General features: G+C 40.9%; 1 protein-coding gene across 4 annotated transcripts in view; it reads right to left on the bottom strand.

Annotated features, from left to right (window-relative positions):
* The window catches only part of Armc8 (armadillo repeat containing 8), a 91495-nt gene extending 71273 nt beyond the window's left edge, over positions 1 to 20222 (bottom strand). For 2 of the 4 annotated variants that reach the window (XM_055629689.1, XM_055629688.1), the window contains exon 1: positions 19911 to 20221. In XM_055629689.1, the coding sequence (XP_055485664.1) occupies positions 19911 to 19955 (45 nt within the window). In that variant the 5' untranslated portion in view covers positions 19956 to 20221. Of the gene's footprint in view, positions 1 to 19910 lie in introns of all 4 variants that reach the window. The other 2 variants (XM_055629691.1, XM_055629692.1) reach the window with 2 other exon arrangements.
* Positions 20223 to 22108: the final 1886 nt, after the last annotated feature.

The raw sequence follows: 22108 nt of genomic DNA on the forward strand, positions 1-22108 counted from the left end.
AGAAAGAAAGAAAGAAAGAAAGAAAGAAAGAAAGAAAGAAAGAAAGAAAGAAAGAAGGAAAGAAGAAAAGGAGTACTGTGAACTAGAATGGATACGGGATGACAGTCAACATCAGGATCACAGCCACAGGATGTGTAAAGCAAAAACATTAACTGCCAAATATGCCTGTCAAGCTGCTAGTACTGAAAAAGGAGAGAGAGGATGCAGAGGTGACTATAGAACGCAAACGATGAAAGGATAAGCGAGATGTGACTCACCATGCAGTATTTCACACTGCCTTTGCTAAAAGTCCCGTTACATGCCAAATATGCCAAAGACACAGAAGGAAGAGCCATCTAACAGCCTTCCAACCTGTAAGACGTCAGCCATGTCTCCCGTAAGTCACTGTGACAGAAGCTCAGAGGAGATGAGTTCTTTCCTACCACAGTCATGCCTGCGACTGCATGGAGCAATTCCTGTATTTCACTGCTGTTACCCAGAGATGGGTCCCCTCTACCCATACTCTCATTTCTTTAGGGTACAGTTTGGAAATGATAAGCTAAGAAGGGAGACAACTAGTCCAGGTACTAAGTACTGATAAGAAGATGATATCTGAGCAAAGGCCTAAAGAAGGGCATGTCTTTACAAAGAGCAACAAACACAAAGCTCCGAATACAATGTGTCTGCCACAATGAAAGAAGCAGCAAATTATAGCTGGAGTAGAATGACCACGGAAGAAAGCACTGGGAGATGAGAGCCACAACAGAAATGTTGGGAAAGAATTGTTTTGTCCAACATGGCAGTCACTAGCCTTACATGGCATTTTTTTAAGGTTATTTTATTTATTTATTTATTACAATTTATTCACTTTGTATCCCAGCTGTAGCCCCTCCCTCATCCCTTCCTACCAGGGGTTCCCTCCCTCTTCTCCCATGCCCCTCCCTCCATCCACTGATAGGGGAGGTCCTCCTCCCCTTCCATCTGACCCTAGCCCATCAGGTCTCATCAGGACTGGCTGCATTGTCTTCCTCTGTGGCCTGGTAAGGCTGCCCTCCCCTCAGAGGAAAATGATCAAAGAGCCACTGAGTTCATGTCAGAGACAAGCCCCCGTTCCTCTTACTAGGATGCCCACTTGGAGACTGAGCTGCTATGGACTACATCTGTGCAGAGGTTCTAGGTTATCTCCATGCATGGTCCTTGATTAGAGTATCAATCTCAGCAAAGACCCCTGGGTCCAGATTTTTGGGTTCTGTTGCTCTCCTTGTGCAGCTCCTGTCCCCTCCAGGTTTTTCTATCTCCCTCTTCTCTCATAAGATTCCCTGCACTCTGCCCCAAAGTTTGGCTATGAGTCTCAGCATCTGCTTCAATACCCTGCTGGGTACAGTCTTTCAGAGGCCCTCTGGGGTAGGTTCCTGTCCTGTGATTTCTTACACCCATTAGAATGACTAAGATGAAAAACTCAAGTGACAACATATGCTGAACAACACATCCTTGTTGAGAAAGGGGAACCCTCCTCCATTGCTGGTGGGAATGTAAACTTGAATAACCACTTTAGAAATCAATCTGGCACTTTCTCAGACAATTAGGAATAGTGCTACCTCAAGATCCAGCTATACCACTCCTAGGTAGATATCTAAAATATGGTCAAGTACACAACAAGGACATTTGTTCAACCATGTTCATAGCAGCTTTATTTGTAATAGCCAGATTCTGAAAACAACCTGATGTCCCTCAACTGAGGAATAGATACAGAAATTGTATATTTACACAATGGAATACTACTCAGCAATTAAAAACAAGGAAATCATGAAATTTGCAGGCAAATGGGTGGGATTATCTAAATCTAAAAAAGATTATCCTGAGTGAGTTATCCCAGAAGCAGAAAGACACACATGGTATATACTCACTAATAAGTGGATATTAGTCAGATAATATAGGATAATCATACTAAAATTTGTACACCTAAAGAAGCTAAGCAAGAAGGAGGATCCTGGGAAAGATGTTCAATCCTCATTCAGAAAGGCAAACAGGATAGAAATCAGAAGAGGGGAAAACAAACAAACAACAACAACAACAACAAAAACCCAGGGTACATGGCTTTTGGCTTTTTTTTTTTTTTTAACTATCTGAAATACGGAAAGAAAATGAATTTCATCTTTTTTTTTTCCAGAGCTGAAGACCGAGCCCAGGGCCTTGCACTTGCTAGGAAAGCACTCTACCACTGCGCTAAAACCCAACCCCTTATCTAGTTTTAAAACTAATTAAAAGTGTAAGAGCCAACAGTATGTCCAATTATGAGGAAACTTTCAAGAATATTTGGAGTTACCTATAGATATGTGAACCTTCTTTTTCAGTTGTCAATTTTGTAAAACAAATAAAAACCAAGTACTTCTAATAATTTTTTTCTGAACTATATAAAGTGCACACAACTTCCAAAATATCACAAAAGTAAAATAATCACATTAATAGCTCAAGTAGGCATGAATTGAAATAATATTTTATATATGAGTCTTAACATTTAAATTATGCTTTCTTTTTACATGTAATAGCACAGCTTCTAGAAAATGTTTAATTAGCATTCGTGATTTTTCTACAGACAGCACTGGTATAAAGTCTTGCTAGTCACTGTAGGATGTTTATGTTTATGGCATGAGATGGGAAATCACAAAACAGACACATGATTCACTTATGTTTTTAAAGGGTTGTTCTGGCTGTAAATTTTATGAAGGAACAGAGAAAGGGAAAGTCTACAATACAAATACAAGGAAGCTAGACAGAAGGCTAGCTCAATCACCAAAAATTCAGTTACGTCATGACAGCAGCCAGGACCAGGGTGAACACTGTGAGGAAATACGATTCGCCCAGACTCCAGATAAATGGAGAAATCTAAAATGACTGTCAAATTCTATATGCTCTCAGACTACATAGCAGTCTGATGTAGGATACAGGAGAAAAGAAAAGCCAAGAGTAACACTGGAAGCTTTTCCTAACCCCCTGGAAGAATGACTTGTCAGTTAGTGAGATGAATAATATTTAAGTACAGAATTAGGCAGGAAGATAAAAAAAAAATTGGCTTCAGATTATGCTAGGACTGAGAATCTCTATTGAACAGCCCAACTGAGCAGGTACATGCTAAGTTTAAGATTTAGGGGACAGCTGTGACCTGTAAACAAAAATCAGAAAAACTATCATCCTATAAATAGGATTAAATTCACGAAGGCAGTGATCATGGAGAAATCATGGCCAGAAATCTGCGCCACAGGCAGTGTTGTGGACAGATATCCATGAAGCCAATTCACAGAATGTTCCAGGAGGGAGTAGTCAACCATGTCAAAGCCTAGTGATGTGCCTCGTAAGATAATAACTGAGACCTGACTGCTGGATTCAGAACATGGAAAACATCAATGAGGATTTTACCAAGAAAGCATAGCAAAGCTCCAAGAGGGGTTCAGCTGAATTGAGGGGTGTGATTAAATGACGATGCATTAGTAGGAATAACTTGGGAGAAGACAGCATTCAGAATACTTGAAATAGATGATGAAAGGATTTTAGTCATGGTTAAATTAAGGTCTAGGAAACAATCCTGGAAGCTGGTAACTCAAGACAGGACAAGATGATTATTAGATATGGCTACAAAGATAGAAAACTAAATTTCTGCCAGGCATAATGATACACCCAGCACTCAAGAAGCTTAAGCAAGAGAATCGTCTCTGTGAGTCCAAGACCTACCTAGTCTACACAGAGAATTCTAGGACAGGACAGCCAAGACCACAGAAAGAGACTCTATCAGACAGACGAGAGAGAGAAAAAGAGAACATGAAAACTAATTTTCCATCAATCATTAAGAAATACTAGAAAAAGTAAACATGAGCTAAGAGCTAACATCTTAAAGGAATGATCAGATAGTCTGGAGATAAGAAATCTGATGCAAATCAAAGGGTCTGGAAAAAAAGATCTCTACCCACTTCTTTTGAGTGCTACAAAAAAAAAAAAAAAAAAGCTGGGGAAAATGTTATCAGGTGAAGAATCTTGTTTCCTTCTAAACAAAGATGAAAGGATCACAAAGTTTAGCCATAAAGTAAGTCTAGGGAAAGACACAGAAGACAAGAAATGCAAGGTACAAAAGTAGACAGACAGTTAAGTAGGCATGAGAAATGACCTAGAACCCCTGGCTACCTGGAGCTAATATGCGCAGACACAGAGCTTAATCTTGTGGCCACCGCAAAGGAACAATGAGCTAAAAGTGGGGTGAGGGGTACGAAACACGAAGGCCACAGGGCCTTCCTCACGTTTGTCAATAGTCTGGCCCAGGGTGACGGTTACTTCTTTACTCCTACCCGTGGACACAAGCAGATGAAAAGAGTTGGTGATGTCCTGTCCTTTCATGATGTGACTTCTCTGTCCTTTCAAAACACCTCTGAGTTATTTTTTGTAGCTTTCAGTAGTTCAAAGAGATATGGTGATTCTTCCATTTTCCCAACCAAAGCAGGAATGTGTAAAGCAGCTAGCTAAAATGAAGAGTACAGTCTGTGCTCGTGAAGGACAGCAAAGTGATCCAGAGTCAAATTTATTAAGTCTGTACCTTTTCGAGGATGTAGAGAAAAGAGAATACTCCTCCATTGTTGGTGGGAGTGCAAACTCGTGCAACCAGTTTGGAAATTAATCTGGGGGGCTTTATCAGAAAATTGGAAATAGCCATTCCTCAAGACCCAGTTGTACTCCTGGGAATATACCCAAACAAGGACACTTGCTTAACTATGTCCGTAACAGCTTTATTTGTAATATCGAGAAAGTGGAAACAACCCAGATGTCCCTCAACCAAAGAATGGATAAAGAAAATGTGGCACATTTACACAATGGAATACTACTAGGCTATTAAAAACAAGGAACTCATGAAATTTGCAGGCAAATAGATGGGAACTAGAAAATATCATCCTGGGTGAGGTAAGCCAGAAGCAGAAAGACACACATGGTATGTACTCACTTATATGTGGATATTAGCTATATAGTACAGGATAAACATACTACAATTCATAGACCCAAAGAAGGTAAGTAATAAGAAGAGCCCAAGGGAGGAGGCTTGAATATCACTCAGAAGGGGAAAATAGTATAGACAGTAGAAGCAGTTGAAGAAAGGAAACAGGGTAGGAGAGGGAGTGTGGAGAGAAATGACGGTGGAGATCAGACCTGGGGAGAGCAGGGGCAGGAGAACAGAGGGCTTGCAGAGAGAAGAAAAATCATGGGTAGGGGCATCTCTGTAACAAGCTGGAGACCTAAGACAGGGTAGGCTCTAGCTGAGACTCCTACTAGCAGGGGTCATGGACACTGAAGAGGACATCCTCTAACTAGACTAGTCTTCTAGTAAAGGGCAGGGAACACCAACCTACCCACAAAAAACTTGAACCCAAAATTTACAAGAAGGGCAGGGATAAAGATAGAGCAGAGATTGAGAGAATGTCTAACCAATGCCTGGCCCAAACTAAGACCTACCCCATGGGAGAGAGCCAACCCGACACTATTAATGATACTTTGCTATATTTGCAGACAGGAGCCTAACCCAGCTGTCCACTGAGTAGCCACACTCGGCCAAACCATGGCCAGAGCACAGGGAGTCTTGTGGAAGAATGGCTGGAAGAAAAGGGCCAGAGTGGACAAGAGTGCCACAACAGAGCCAACTAACCAGGACCAGAAGGGTTTATGAAGACTGAAATGCCAACCAAGGACCAGGCATGGACTCAACCTAAGCCCCTTACACATATGTCATCAATAGGCATCTTGGTCTTCATGTGAGTCCACTAGAAAGGGGAGAGGGGGCTACCTCTGACATGAACTCTGTTGCCTGTTTTTCGATCACTTTCCCCTGGTGGGACTGGCTTGCCAGGCCACATGGGAAGAAGATGCACAGGGGAAGAAGACTTAATGTCCTGGTATGGGTTAGGAGAAGAGGCTCCCCTTAGCTGAGAAGTAGGGGAGGGTGGATGGGGGAAGAAGAGGGAGGGAAGGTGGGGCTGGGAGGAGAGGAGGAAGAGGGCTACGATCAGGATATAAAGTGAGTAAATATATCAATAAAATTTTAAGAACTAAAAGAAAATAATTACAGACTTTTTCTAAAGTCTGTGCCTTTTAAAAAGGAGCTTAAAACAACTTGACATGACCTCAAACCCTGACTGTCTTCACATTGCATAGTCAAAGCTGCAATAAAGTCATCACAGAATTCCTCTAAAATTATATTACGTAAAAATAAATGCCTTCACCAGAAAGATTGTAGATATCAAATTTGTAAATTAGAGTTAATGCTAAGAAATTGATTACTGAATAAATCCCATGGATCAAGCAAGTACAAAGAGAAGAAAGAAAAGCTCGAAGCAAGTTCTTTATTTCAGGAAAACAAAAACAGCAACGTCACAAGTTGTGCTTGGTTGTAGAAAGTATGATGCTGGTGCAATTTTCTTTCTATCTGCAAAGGGTTCCTGAATGACGTCCAATGGTCCCGGCCTGCTGCTATCCATTCCTTGGAGGAGTCTTTCCTGAAAGGAGCGCTGGGCTAGTAACTTCACTCTGGTACTGCAGCAGGCAAGGTGGGACGCCACCTCAGGAAGCTCTTTCTTCCTCTCAGAAGCTAATTGTGATTATGAGCCGCCCCACAGAGGGGCCCACACGGTCCACAACTAAGTCCTGCCAAGAACCACAGGAATAAGCTGAGATCCAGCTTCTTCCTAAAATCAGTCTACAACTTCATGAGAGACTTGGGCCAGGTACCAGCTAACCCTCAGCTGTACTCCTCCTGACTTTCAAAAGGAACAGATAACCAACATTGCTTTTAAGCAGCTAAATTTTGGCATTTTTAACACACACACACACACACACACACACACACACACACACACACACACAAATTAGACATTGAGCCATTGAATGTATAAAATCAAAATGGCTTATGGGTAAAAAAGAAATTATTAATAATTGCCACAGAAAACTCACAAACCAAGAAAGAGTTCTGGAGACAACCCGGGCTATGGAAATACCTGAGTTTTACACTTCTTTAGTAGCAACAAAGAAGAAAGAAAAACATCCGTAGACATCACAGAATACTAATCAGAGATTCTAAACAGACAAACCAGAACAGGCTCTAACTACACCTCTTAAACTATCCATGAGCAGGATGAATTTAAGCCATTCCCTCTTAAAAATCAATTGATAACTGGAGAGGACAGGAGCCCTACAAGGAGAGCAACAGAACCAAAATATCTTGACACAGGGGTCTTTTCTGAGACTGATACTCCAACCAAGATCCATTCATGGATATAACCTAGAACCCCTGCTTAGATGTAGCCCATGGCAGCTCAGTATCCAAGTGGGTTCCCTAATAAGGGGAACAGGACTGTCTTTGACATGAACTCAGTGGCTGGCTCTTTGACCACCCTCCTTGAAGGAGGACCAGCCTTGCCAGGCCAGAGAAGAGGACACTGCAGCCAGTCCTGATGAGACCTGATAAGCTTGAGTTGATGGAAGGGGAAGAGGACCTCCCCTACCAGTGGACTTAGGGGCATGGGAGGAGATGTGGGAGGGAGGATGGGATTGGGAGGGAATGAGGAAGGGGGCTACAGCTGGAATACAAAGTGAATAAAATATAACTAATGTAAAAAATAAAAATTTAATTAAAAAAAGGAAAAAATCAATTGATAAAATTATTCAGTAAAGGTCTGAAGTGACAATTTGCTAAAGCCAGGACTTGCCAAGAATAGAGGCAACTATTTCTAAGAGAAGTGTCAAACTTGAGTTTAGAACTACATAAACCAAACTACTAGTTTATTAGAGAATGAAAAGTTAGTAAACATGAAAGTTACTCTATTTCATTACCTCTTTCCTCTGTTTACTTTTAGCTTCGTTATTCTTCACTGGAGTATATAACTGTATGAGCAATAAGTCTCACTGTGACACTTTCATGTGCACATACCTTGATCTAGCCACCATCTCTATCATCCTCTCTTATACCTAACTTCTCCTTTTCCCTTTCTTGCTTGAAGGTTCCCTTTCTACTTTCATGGGTTTTTTTGTTTGTTTGTTCTGTTCGTTCATTCGTTTGTTTCCCTTTTTTCTTCTTTGTGAGTCTGGCTAATCTCATTTGACAGAATGACCTCCAGTTAGAGCCGTCTTCCTGTAAGTAACAGGTTTTGTTCTTTCTGGCTGTATAAAGACCACTGCATGTATTTCTTCCCCTGTCTCTACCCTGCTGTCACCATGCCCCTAGACGGATTCTGTAACTTGGCAGCTGTGAACAGCGCTGTGGCACAACACGGGTATGCTGGAAGCCAACTCTGACTCCCTGAAATGTATACTCAGAAATGGTATAGTTGGATCACATGGTAGTCCTCTCTTAACCCACTGGCAGCCCTCCATAATCATTTCCACACTAGTTGGACTAATCCATGGTGTGTAAGAGTTCCTTTTTTCCACACTCATAAATATTTGTTTTCTTGGTGACAGGCATTCTGCTTTCTCTCACACTTTATCAATATTTGTGGGTTTTTTTCTGTTTTTTTTTTTTTTTTTTTTTTTGATAAGTCACTCTGACTGGCTTAAAATGGGGTCTTAATGTCATTTTGACTTACAGCTTCCAGATGAACATTTTATAATGTATTTATTGTTCATTTGTACTTCATTTAAGAGGTACCTTCTTTTGATGCTCTTGCCCATTCATTTGTTTATACTCTCCTGTTTATTTTTTATTTTTACACTTATCTTGTTAATATAATAGTCTTTATTTACGCCATGCAGTCAAAAAAAAGATTTGAGTCTTAGTTCTAACAATATATAAGTTCGTGCAAAATTAAATTTTGTCACTGTTTCTTTTACTATAAAAATGGCTAAACAAAGCTCAGAGTTTTACATGTATAAATGAGATAACATGCAAAAAAAAAATTCCCTATACACTGTGAACATATCCTAGTAATTTCAAAAGAATTCTACTTTCTTGGTGTGTTGTGCAAAGAAAAATAGCTGCTTAGATGAGTTTATCAATGCTTTATAGTTGCTCATACTTATGGTTGAAGCCAAACTTCAAACAAGGACACCTGTCCTCAAGTAACCACAGCTCAATCTCAGGACACCCTACATACTTGGAAAAAATAAATACATACATATTTTAGTATGTTACAGCTTACTGAACACATTTTCTTATTGAACTTATAATCTAATCCATGGTTCTTTGGGAACATAAAATATTTTTTAAAAAGACTCCACTGTGGAATTCTTTTCTTTGTTTTGGTTTGATTTTTTTTTTTTTTTTTTTTTCAAGACAGGGTTTCTCTGTGTAGCTTGGCTGTCTTGAACTTTGTAGACACAGGCTGGCCTTAAATTCACAGCGATCAACCTGCCTCTGCTTCCCTGACTGCTAGGACTACAGGTGTGCACCACTGCCCCCAGCTCACTGTGGAATTCTTAAAGATTTATTTATCTTTATTTTATGTGCACTGGTGTTTTGCCTGCATATATGTTTATTTAAGAGTGTCAAATTCCCTGGAACTAGAGTGAGCCAACATGTGCTGGGAACTGAACCCAGGTCCTCGGGAAGAGTAGCCAGTACTCTTAAACCACTGAGCCATCTCTCCCACTCTCCACTATGAAATTCTGATCCCGTAAGAAATGAAAGTTTAAACAAGTGACAGCAAAATTTAATAACAATTAATTAGAAAACTGATATGATCTTCAAATTTTTCATAATGTTTATGTCAGAAGAAGGTAAGTTTGTAGAAAGATACAAGAAATCAAATTTAAAGCCAGGCATCTGAACTCTGAAGAGAATTCAAGTTTAAACCTGATGCAGGTTAAAATTTATCTCTACCTGATAGGCTAGGGTCAAATAGAAAGGGAAGAGGACCTTCCCTATCAGTAGACTAGTGGAAGTGGAGAGACAGAGGGTGGGGTTAGGAGGAGATGAGGGAGGGGGCGACAGTTGGGATACAAATTGAATAAATTGTAATAAATGATAATAATAAAAAGAAAAAAGTCATCTCTACCATTAAGTTCCAGGTATTACACTCGATGGGAAGAGTGAGATAAAATAGCTTTCCTACCTTCAATGTGGTTTCAACACAAGCAAGTAAAATACTGTGTAATGTAGCAAGTGAGACTATCGGCACAAAACTGAGCAGAAGCTGGGTGTGGGGCCAAGTGTTTAATCCCAGAACTTGGGAAGCAGTAAGACAGATTTCTGTGTTCCCAAGGCCACCCTGAACCAAGGTAAGTTCCAGTCCAACCAGAGCTACATACTGAGACTGTCAAAAAAAAAAAAAACATTAACATCTCTCTGCAAAAAAAAAAAAAAAAAAAAAAAAAGCAAAAAAAAAAAAAACCACACAGATTAAAAAAAACTGATTTGGGAAGGTAATATTTAAGCATCAAGGGTGATTGATCTTAATATTAACTTATCAGATGAAAAGGAAGGGAGGAAGGATGACACATACACAACAATAGTTCTAAACAACAGGTATATTTAGAAAAGTAAGAAAAGAATTTAGTATTAAAATGATATAATATAAAAGACTCTGAAGTTACATTAAAGATTTAAATGTCTGTCCAAGCAGTCAGGCAGGCAGAGCAGAAAAAAGTAATGGTGCCTATGTCTACAAGCTTACACTTATGTTTCCATTTCCCCTCTATTGTAACCACACCATCATAAGCTGGAATCAAAGGGAATTAGAGTCAAAAAGCTAGAAACACTACTGGGAAAGCCCAGCAGTTCTAAAGTAGACAGAACCGCTCCTTAGGCTGTATTTTCTAAATCTGTGAAAATAACATAAAATAAATCTGGCATCTAGTGGACTTGGACTGAGAATGGTATATGCCTGACTGCCAGGCCCACCACCCACATCCCACAACTCCACACTATCCCTATAACAAGATAAAAGAAAAAACCTTTACTTATCTGACCGTAGAATCAAATTCCATCCTACACACAAAGCTAAAGTACATTTGTGTTATCTTAACGCACAGCCAGTTTCTCAAGAATGTAGCTTCTTTATACATAAAAGTTGTACTTCGTCCTGTTTGGACCTTTTCCCAAAAGTTCAGACACTGAAAAGGCTACGTAAAAACCACTAATGGTTCCATTTAAGTAACCTTAGAGTTTTCACTAGTCTGTGGTGAGCCTGTCATATTAGTAGCCAACATGCACATTTGGAAACATATCAATAATTTTTATGTAAATACATCTACATACTTACACATTTACATAATTTAAATAAATTAGCTTCCTTTTCCTATCAACAAGAGCAGGGTATTACGTCAACTTTTAAAAAGCTATACACAAGTGCAGTTAACATTTTCATTTTGGAACAGACAAGGAGTATCCATCTGTAAATGTCTACCACTGCAAGAAAGTGAGCACAAGGCTGGGGACAACTAATTGCAGGGGCTGTGACATCCCACTCAGTCAAAGAGGAAGCCTCAGAAATGCACTCCTATGCAAAACAATGCAAAATGAAAATCTGGGTTTCCAGTGTCTTCAAAACCATCTGAAAAAAACAAGAACAGAAGCAACAAACTTCCTTTTGTCACCATGTCAACACTCTGAAATATCAAATAGATAAATTCTATCGAGACCAGTAAAATGTTCTCGATTATTCATTTTCAAGTTCTGGACACTTACTATGCTTCTGTCTGTATCCGGAGATACCAGGAACCCCACAGTCAAGACCTGGGGGCCAATACTGAGAGTGTCATTTTACTAAACTGCTTCAATTTCAAATCACGTTTCCCTCCTGGTTTGGTTTGTTTGAATTGTGTTCTTTTAACAACACAAAAGACACAAAACCTTAACACTGCCTCACTTCTCACTGACATGTGACAGCTTATTGGAAAGTAAAGGGGGTATAAGGAGCACCTTTTGTTTGATTTTTTTCTGTACTGAGTTTCTAATTTAGTAGTATATTTTCATGACCGTGGTGCATGCTATTAAAAACAGATTTGGTGCTCACAAGAACCAGAAGCAACACTGCTTTTGGTAACATTTATACTTCTAAAACCAAACACCATGATGTATTCATTCTTATAAGACAGTATACGGCACAAAAATAGACAGATAGGTCTATTGGTTGTGAATGCTCCTTCGCCCCATTTTGAAAAGTAGTACATTTACTCTTCAGTGTAGGCATGAGATGACCCTACATAGGATGAGTAAGCTAAAGACACCTAGGGTGCAAAACAGCATAATGTGGCAGTCCAAAAAGAAATCGAGACTGTCTCTGATAAGCACAAGTGAACTGTGAGTGTCCCAGAGCTAGAGACTCTTTCTGGGTTTGGCTGACGTTAGTCACATGCCTTCAACGGTAAGACAGCAAAGGAAATCCTCTAAGATACGGCAAATGCCTCTTTCTCAATCCTGACATTAAAAAAGTAAGCTGCTTAGACACAAGAGGATGTCGCCTTGCACTATACAATAGATTACTCGAGACTGCAATAGTGCAGTGACTTCAGGACTCTGGGTGTGGGCTTTCTCAACACACCCCTAAGTGTAACCGGCCGCCTCCTGGTTATAAATAAGGGCCTATTTGCTTCCCACTCTCAGAGGCAGGAACCGCGGCCACGGAGCTATCCGTGGTGCTAATTTGCACTCGGCCGTCTCATCTAACAGTTGGTAAGAGCTTTTCCGATTTTCTCTCTGCATCTACCTGCTTGTAATCCACACCGTGGCAACTGGAGCCAAAGCTGATCTATTTTTCCACTTTTGCTTGTGTTGAGACCCTCAAGTTTCTTATGTTCTTCTAGCTTGACTCTCCAGTAAACTCAGCCTTGCATTGCACATCCATTATGCCAGCAACTGCACAAAGCCCTCACAGTGGCCAGAGTTCAATTTGTGGGAAAATTCACTGACATGCTCTGGACAGAAAAGTTAAATTCCTCAGATCCAGGTCCCAAAGACAATGTTAACTTTTATTTACCATTCCAAAATAATTAAAATGACTTGGCAGCACATGTTTGGTGCCTGACACTGGGCCAAGTGAAGGACTTAATTCAGAACCAAGGCACAGGAACCCCTTGAAACCATGTGATTCTTTAGGCCATATGCAGGTACTTCTATGAAGAGGGTGGGCAGTGCTAATTGTTAAGAAGCTAAATCCCTCCACCATGCTGCAGGGATCACAGCACCCATGTTTAGTGAATGAGGCTGTTCACTTTCCAGCAGGGAACAGAAATTATGTTTTGCCAAATAATACTTTATGTTTACCCAGAAATCAACCTGGCAGATGGTATTTACTTGAAAACAACCATCAAGAATCAAAATGCAGAGGATAAAGTTCAGTGACAGAGAAAGTGCACACAGCCCTGGACTGGGGGAGCGGGGGAGTGTGTGTGAATCCCAGAATGAATCCAAAGGCTAGCTCTAGCTCCCCAGATGAAGCTGAAGACTATACTAAGACGTTTCTGATTCTTCATAGAAGACTTGCCCTCACACCTGTAATTCCAGCACTCAGTAAGGCAGAGGCAGGCTGATCTCTGTGAGTTCGAGGCCAGCCTGGTCTACAAAGCGAGTCCAGTACAGCCAGTGCTTCACAAAGAAACCCTGTCTCAAAAAACAAACAAAAGGACTTGCTGAGCACCAAGTATCTGAATTAGCATGGCAATCTTTCCCTAAAAACACCGTAAAATGTCCTAAAACATAAAATAAGCATCTCCCGTAAGTCACACACTGCCAGTAAAGATTAAGAAGTTCACACTGACAAATCTACTTTAAGACGGCTCCTGACAAGCCCTGACCTTACCGGTGTTTTATAAACTAAGTGCAAACTTCTAAATCATGACGAACAAATTTCATTTTTGTGTTTATTACTAAAACCAACGGAAGGCAAATGTATGTTTAGAGGCTAGCTGGATTTAACTTCAGAGTTTTCTAATTACCACTAATTGCTCACATAAGAGAGCAGAACGATAGGCAGCAACAGGCCAATAAAACACAACTGTCGAGAACCAAACAGACAAAACCTGAGAGCTAGCTAGACTCAAGAAACCATATCCTGCAAAAAACTGCTTGCCAAAGGGACATACTGGTCTTTGGGAAAGACTGTAAAAAAAAACAATTAAAATCAACAATCCCCTGAGCTGTCTACACCAGATACGCACAATTCAAATGCATTTATTACCATGCCACCCTCAAAAAATAACAAAGTGCTCAAAGCAAAATGCAATCATCTTTTTAACAATATTTTGCAAATTTTCATTTTGTTAAATCTAATGTTATCAGCCAGGTGTGGTGGAGCATGCCCAGCACTCAGGAGGCAGAGGCAGACAGATCGATGATTACACTTTGATTTCCCAGAAAGTCAGGGCTACATAGTCAGGGCTACACAGAAAACCATGTCTCAAAAAACAAAACAAAATCTAGTATATCAGTTGTTTAAGCAGGTGTAAAAGTCTTCACCAAATCCAAATTCAGATTCCACGGATTTTGTGTGTGTTTGTTCTACTCTATTTTTTGTTATGAGCCTGGCCTCTAACTGCTGAGCCATCTCTCCAGCCCAACTTCCTGTTTTATTCTAAAGATTGTTTTTTGTTCGTTGGTTGGGTTTTTTTCCCCTCTCTCTCTCTTTATGTTTTACAGTAAAATCTCTGCTCCTCTTCAAGTTACTTTTTGTGTAAGGCATCTTTTTAGAGAGAAGCCCCAAGGTTCATAAGATACTTGTAAGTACCCACCTGATACACATATAAATTCAATATATATTTACATAAATTAAATAATCAAAAAGCAAGCAGTCCAGTTAGAGAGTGAGTAAAAAAGACACAAACATTTCCCCATATTCCATGGGAAGATTTCAACATTGCTGTTCATTAAGAAAATAAATACTGAGATCTGATAGCCTAGGGTCAGATAGAAGGGGAAGAGGTCCTTCCCTATCAAGGGACTAGGGAAAGGGCATGGGGGGAGAAGGTGTGTGGGACTGGGAGGAGATGAGGGAGGGGGCTACAGTGGGGATACAAAGTGAATAAATTGTAATTAATTAATTAAAAAAGAAAATACAAATTAAGAACATGATACAGGATTAGTATCAGTACACAGCCATTAGAGAAGCTAAAATGAAAACTAACAATAATGTTGATAAAAACTGAGAGAAATTTAATCTCTCATACATTACTGATAGGAACATAAAACATAAACTAAACACACATTTATGGTATGTAAAACAATACTTTTAGTGATTACATTTCTGGGCATTTCTCTCAGTCACACACACACACACACACACACACACACACACACACACACACACACAAACTGTCGATGACTGTTCACAGTATGTTATAACAGCCAAAAGCTAGAAACAAAAATGTTCAATAGATGACTGATTATAAACAAATACCGGGACATCCATTCACAGGATACTATTTGGCAAAAAAAAGAAGAAACAAACTGCATACACATGCAAAAATGTGGATGACTCTCAGAAGCATAATGCTGAGTGACAAAAGCCAATCCCAATAGGTCATATACTTTAAGTTTCCATTCACGTAACAATGCATAAAATTTATAATAGTATTGAGCAGGAAAAAGAGGTAAGTCGTTGTCAGCAAAAATTAAGGATGGGATTGGGGTGACTTTAAAGATGTAACATGAAGGAATTCATGATAATGGATAGTTTTGTATCTTTTAACAACAGTGGTTACAAAATGATATAAACCTATCCACATTCTATACCAATATCCTGGTTCTTTAACTATATAAAAATGCAACGAATTGGGTAACTTGAGTTAGTTATACACATGACCTCTCTGCAACTTCCTATAAACCTATACTTATTTCAAAAAATAAAAATAAATACAAAACAATTTCAAAGTCTCAAGAACATGGGAACTATGTTGAAGAGGTGAGGTTAAACAGGAAAGACCATGGTACAGAACAAAGAGAGCTAAATTTGTTCACTTCCTCCACAGTTCAATTAATCATTAAGTGCCTTGTATTTACAAGAGGAAAAAAAATAAAAAAACAAAAGCTCTAATTATGGGATAAAGGAGAAAAAAAAAGGACTAACACTCAAAACTGATTTAATTTACTCTCCAAGAAATTACTGCAGAGTAATTATTAAAGCGATCTGCAAAGCTATGCTCTTCTGCCATTTTTTTTCTAGCTAGTTATAACTCATTCTTGAACTCTCTGCTCAGTGTCTTTATGAAAACTTTCCATGATTCTGGGTTGTTATTGCACTAAAATCTCTAAAGGTCACAGATAGGAAAGCTCACCACCGCATTCCCTAACTTAATGGCATATCTGGTCAATGTCAGAAGCTCAAAACACATTACAGAAAACAAGCTACACAGTATTTTTGGAGACAGAAGCAAGACAAAAAAAAATGTAAGGTATTTATTTTGTATGTGTGTTTTTGCTTGCACGTATGTCTATGTACCATGTGCATGCATCATGTCCACGGAGGTCAGAAGAGGGTGCCAGACCTCCTGGAACTGGAGTTGTGAGCTACCACTTAGGTGCTGGAAACCAAATCTATATCCTTTTCAATAACAAGTGATTTTAACTTGAGCCATCTCTTCAGCCCCAACAAGAGGACCTTGAATTCAAGCCAGTCTAAGTTTTACAATGAGACTGGGTCTCAAAAAAAAAAAAAAAAGGCAAACAGCAACAACAAAAGGGTATACAAAACTTCAATTACAAACAAAAGATTAGACAATGTCACTGGTGGAAGAATTAATTACCAAATTCAACTTAAGAAATCCACTTGTATGGAATGGATGATTTGTATGGAATATAAACAACGCCGAAGTTCAAAACTATATGCGGACACCAACTCTTCCAAAGTCAGAGCCCACTAAGAATTTAGAGGGGTGGTCCTCTAAAGTGTTCTTTATGAAAATTGATGTAGAAGTAGACTTGAACTGAGGCAGGAATTGAAAAGCAGGATGTAGTAGGGCGAATCTGTAGTTCAGCTACTCTGTAGGCTGAGGCAGGAGGGTCACTTGAGTTTGGGGTTTTTTTTGTTTTGTTTTGTTTTTAAGTTCAAGATCAGCAACGTTTCGACACCACCTCAAAAAATAATGAAGGGCTGGCAGAATAACACCACCAGGCCTAATAGCCTGAAACCAAGCCCCTGGGCCCGCACGATGGGAGGAGAGAACCAACTCCCTCAAGTTGCCTCTGACTTTCATATACACTCTGTAGCAAACATGCACCTTACCGCCACATATAAAAAGATACAGACACATGATAAGTAAACATAATAATAACAATTAAAAGGACATTGTGACAGTGAATATACAAAGCAATACTGTCCTGAAAGAACATCATCGTTCAGAAAGATGTGAGCAGCACTAATAAAAAGAAACACAACTGATTCTACAGAAGAATGAGTTAAAGAAGAGCAAAAGATGATTCAGGGAAGTTTAACAGCGTGATTAGTGACAGACAGTATTGAACTAGGAAGTCATGACTACGTCCTCTTAGGAAAAAGAACATGCTTTGTTAGATGTTATGCATGACATCCACACAAAGATTTAAGACTAGATGTAGATGGAAAGTCAAGATGATAACACAGATGTGTGAACTGAGCAGTCAAGGTTAGGCTAGCAATTGAGGTCTTCCCGTTAGTCACCTTCAGCTATCGCACTGTAGAGTCACCAGGACTACGAGCTCCATCACAGCATTCTGATATACCCCTGCGCTTGCTAAAGTACACAACACAGGGCTTTGTACTTCACTGATACATAGTAAGTAGCTTATTAAAGGGATTTCCCCTAAGCGTGTGTGCATGTGGATGTCAGAGGTCAATGTCTGGTGTCCTCCTCAGTTTCTAACCTACTTTCTAAAACAGGGCCTCTGCACCTGAAGCCGCTGTTCCGACTAGCCCAACTGGCCAGAAAGCCTCCAGGATCCATCTCCCAGTGCTGACATTATAGACATGCACTGCCACCCCTGGCTTTTCATGTAGGTACCGGGGTCCTCACTCCAGTCCTCATGCCTATGAAGCAAGCATTTCACCCACTGAGCCATTTCCTCAGCTCCCAAAAACTTCTAACTACTAACTGATATTAAAGTGGTGCTTTAGTTATCTGTTCCCTTTAAACTGGCAAGATGGGCAAGTTCCAGACATTTGCAATCATTTGTCCAAAGCGCTGCCTTTCTAAGGCCCTAATGCTGAAGAACTGGAGAACTAGACTTCACAGCTAGTTTATGCTCCCAGATAAGACTAGGGCTAAAGCAAACTCTTAACTCAAAAATGGAAGATATTCTTCTAGAAGTTTCTGTGCGAAATAAACAGAACATAATCATTTACTAGGAAAGTGGGACAAATGAAGTTTTCAACTATATACAGTATACAAGCTGATAATGTACAGAAAGTAAAGAAGCAGGTGAGGCCAGTGCTGTATTTTGGAACAGCATTTTCCAAGCACGTCTAAGGGCTGGGTTCAATCACCAGAGGTGGTGGTTGGGGGAGGGGAGACAGGACCAAACAATCGAAAGTTTTTCAAGTGAACTAAAGGATAACTGAAATCTAGATGACATAATCAAAAGGGAATCGAACAGTTCTGAAACATTCTTTTTGCCTTCTAATATGCAAGAAGTCATTGTTCTATTCTCTCCTCCAAAACATTCATGAACGTCATGAAATAAAATAATGGGCTAATGTGTTCAATAATTGGGCAAACAGTACTTCTCTATTTGCAGCTTAAGTAAACAGTTTATTAAAATGGATCCAGGGATAGATTTGTTGACTGCCTCCCCAAATTACATTTTGCACTGTATTGTAACTGCATTTTTTTTTTCTGGGTAGCAGCAGCCTGCTCCATGGCTCTCACCCTGAATCGGAGTCATGTACCAGATGCCTTTGGACATGTGTGTTTGTGTGAGAGGTCAGAGAAAAGAAACCGGTTGGAGTTGCTTGCAAGACTGTAGGAATCTGACAAGTCATCTATAATCCAATTACCATCTTAGTAGGTCTTCACAGGTCTAAAAGATGATCAATCATTCTTCGCCTGCCTACTTCTTTAATTCCAACGAGAAATGAGTCATTGGTGAGCTCTATTTGAAGACCAACTGCTAAAGACTATTGTAAAACCCTCCAAAGTTACCTCGCAGCAACTTTCATTCTTATTCATTTCATTCCTGGTCCTGTTCTTTTAAGGACAATTGAGTGCACGGTGAAAGTCGCCTTCTTGGGCTTTAGTTGTTGTTCTTTTTAATTTAAGAAGAAAAAAGTGGTATTACTTCTAGGCATATCAATACATTCCCGTTTTTCAATAATGGGGAAACCTAATCTCTTTTTATTACCACCTTTTTGGTCCCTCCTTCTAAAATGTTTTGCTCTCCTTAAAGAAAAACCGAAAACCGGGCAGTAGAGACTTAAGTTTCTCTAGTCTCAGAGCCGTGGCCTCAGCAGCAGAACAGAGCAAAGGGGGTTAAATAACCACATACAATATAGCAAGTGTTGCAGCTTATACGAAAACCCCCCGCTGCCAAGAAGCAAGGAGCCCTGGCAAGTGCCCGGGTGTAGAGACGTGACAGAAGACACACAGCCCTAGCCTGGCAGCTCTGTGCTGTGGCAGCTGAAGAGCTCGCACCTCTTCTAGCCACAGCCGGGGGGGAGTGGAGCGGAGTGGACGCTGGGTCCCAGGCCCGCCCTGAACCTCGGCAGGCAGTGAGCTTGATCCCGAGAACCAACCGCGGAGAGAGGAAGGTAGGGGAAACGCTCCGCCAAACCCAAGCCGCGCCCAGGGGCCGGCTGCCGGGAGCCCGACCTCCCCGCCGGCCGGACGCGGTCCTGGGAAGCCGCACCGGTGGGAACTCGCGAGCAGAAGACGCCTCCGACTCGGCCCGGGGAGCGTGCATCCCACCTGAGGCCACCGTAGGAGGTGGTGCTCGGGAGGCCCACGGCGCCAGGGTCCTGCTGTGGGCAGGACCGTGTGTGCCCGGCGCCGGGAGGGTCACTCACCGAGAGGACGCTCATGCGGATTGGGGTCTCCAACAGGCACGCCATCTTGAGCCTTCCCACCCGGCGGCTGCCGGCGCCGGCGCGCGGCCGGCACTTTCGACAGCCACCTACGGGGCGAGCAGCCGGAGCCTCGGGAGAAAGCCAGGCAAGCTGCCCGGACCCGACCGCGCTCCGGGCGCCGCTCGGCCACCGAAGGGACGGGCGGAAGGACGAAGGATTGAGCCGCCGCACCGGCTCCCCGCTTACGAATCTTTCTCTGAGAAACAGCAGCTACTCCCGGCTGGGGTCAGAGGTGGGCGCGGGCAGCGGCCTCCGCATGCGCAGAGGCCCGCCTGCCCCACCTTCCGCTGGCTGGGGGCGGAGCCCTAGTTTGGCCGGGAGAGCTGTCGGTGCTCTCAATTTTCGGTTTACAGGTTCGCCTTCCTAACCGCTAGTAGGTGGAGTTACCTACGTAGTTGGAAGTTCGCTTTCACATTCATTATCTCGCTCTGCACCAAACTCCTGGTGTCAGTATTATCTCAGTCTTAAAACTGGAGAAACTGCTCTCAAATCCAGGTCGTAGACCTGCAATTAAGAAAAGTCGTCTTTTCGCGCTTCAACGCTCAAGTATGACCTGCTTTATTTAGCATTGTTTGCCCGGCCCACTTATTCTGCTATAGTGGTAAGAATGGGCTCTCTAGAGCCAAGACGCCCGGTTTAATTCTTGCCGCTTTACTTAGCACCATAATCTCGGTCGGGTTGCTTAGTCTCCTTATGTTTCAGTTCTCCCGACTGTAAAATAAGGGCCAATGAGAATAAATAAACCAAAAAAACAACATGCCTAAACTGTGGAAAGCATTACACTATGTGTTAGCATTTTTCCAGCCTCTACATCAAATGGGAGGGAGGGGGGAATTAGTAGCTATCTGAATATGTCATACTAAAATACTCAGATTAGTGAAGCCATCCCTAATTCAGGTTGTTACCTCACTTCCGAGTGCTCTTGAAGTGAAAGGGTATCTTTTTCATCGTTTCTCATTTCCTTCTGTACTTTAGTGTCTAAATTCATTGTCTCATCTCTCACCCTTGTTTATAAGTCTGCTACAAAAAAAAGATTGCACTTCTGGAAGGCTGGAAGTTTAAGAGAACCTTCAAGCTGTAACAGTATATCCTAAACAGTCTTTGTCAGTCTTCACCCAGGAATTATTATTCATTCAATAATTTTGTTTAAAGTCAGTATCAACCCATTTAAAAATTTTACCTTGTCTTAAATCATAGTCTGTGAAATTAAATTTGTTGTGTTCTTTTTCATTCTAGTACACATTGGCATTCAAAAATACAAACATTTAAGTGTCCATTCATGTAGCACCTAAAATTGCATCCTAGTATGCCTGCTACAACCAGGCAGATTGTAACTCTGCACATAGCACACAAAAGCACTGGCGATTTTTGATAGTCTGTAGCTATGTGTGATCTATACCTTACCAATGAACTCCATCAATACAGCTTCCAAGAAACTCCTCCCCCAAGTATGAGATAGGAGACTTCTCCCCACCCCTATATATTTTCTTTAAAATTATTTTACATTTATTTATTTTGTGTGTGTGCATGTGTGCTGGCCAGAGGACAACCTGGGAAGCTGGTTCTCTCCTTTCATCCATGGTTCCAGAGATCAGAGTCAGACCATCAGGTTTAGTGGCAAGAGGTTGCACATATTGAAGCTTCTCCCTTAACTTCAGACATCAGTTGATTCTTCCTATAACATAATATCTCTAACAGTATTTTGCTATATATTGTTATACATATTGATTATAGAGGTTTGGGGGAAGTGAATTTACTTGTACTAGTCAATTCAGGAAGACTCCAAAAACGTTATCTTCTTGGTCTTTTATCTTGATGTCTAATATAGGCATATACTAAATATTTGTTGAATAAACATTTTTGGCTTCATTTCATCCTGGAACAATATATGAGTACAGGCAGTTTATTTTGGAAGTATTCCCAGGGAACAAGTTGGTGACTCTAAAAGAGAAAAGAAAAAAAATATATAATAATCTGCACTTGAGATCATTGTATATTCTTCAAACACCTCAGAGAAACAGCAGATGTCCTACCGCTGTGTTAGTTGAGAATTTCCCCCTAAGCTATTAACTTTCTGCCTTTCTGGCCTGTCTCTTTCTGTGCTGCCCCCAACCCTTTGTGTGTGTGTATGTGTGTGT

Source organism: Psammomys obesus, unplaced genomic scaffold (genome assembly GCF_907164565.1).
Source record: "Psammomys obesus unplaced genomic scaffold, mPsaObe1.curated_primary_1811, whole genome shotgun sequence".
Lineage (NCBI taxonomy): Eukaryota > Metazoa > Chordata > Mammalia > Rodentia > Muridae > Psammomys > Psammomys obesus.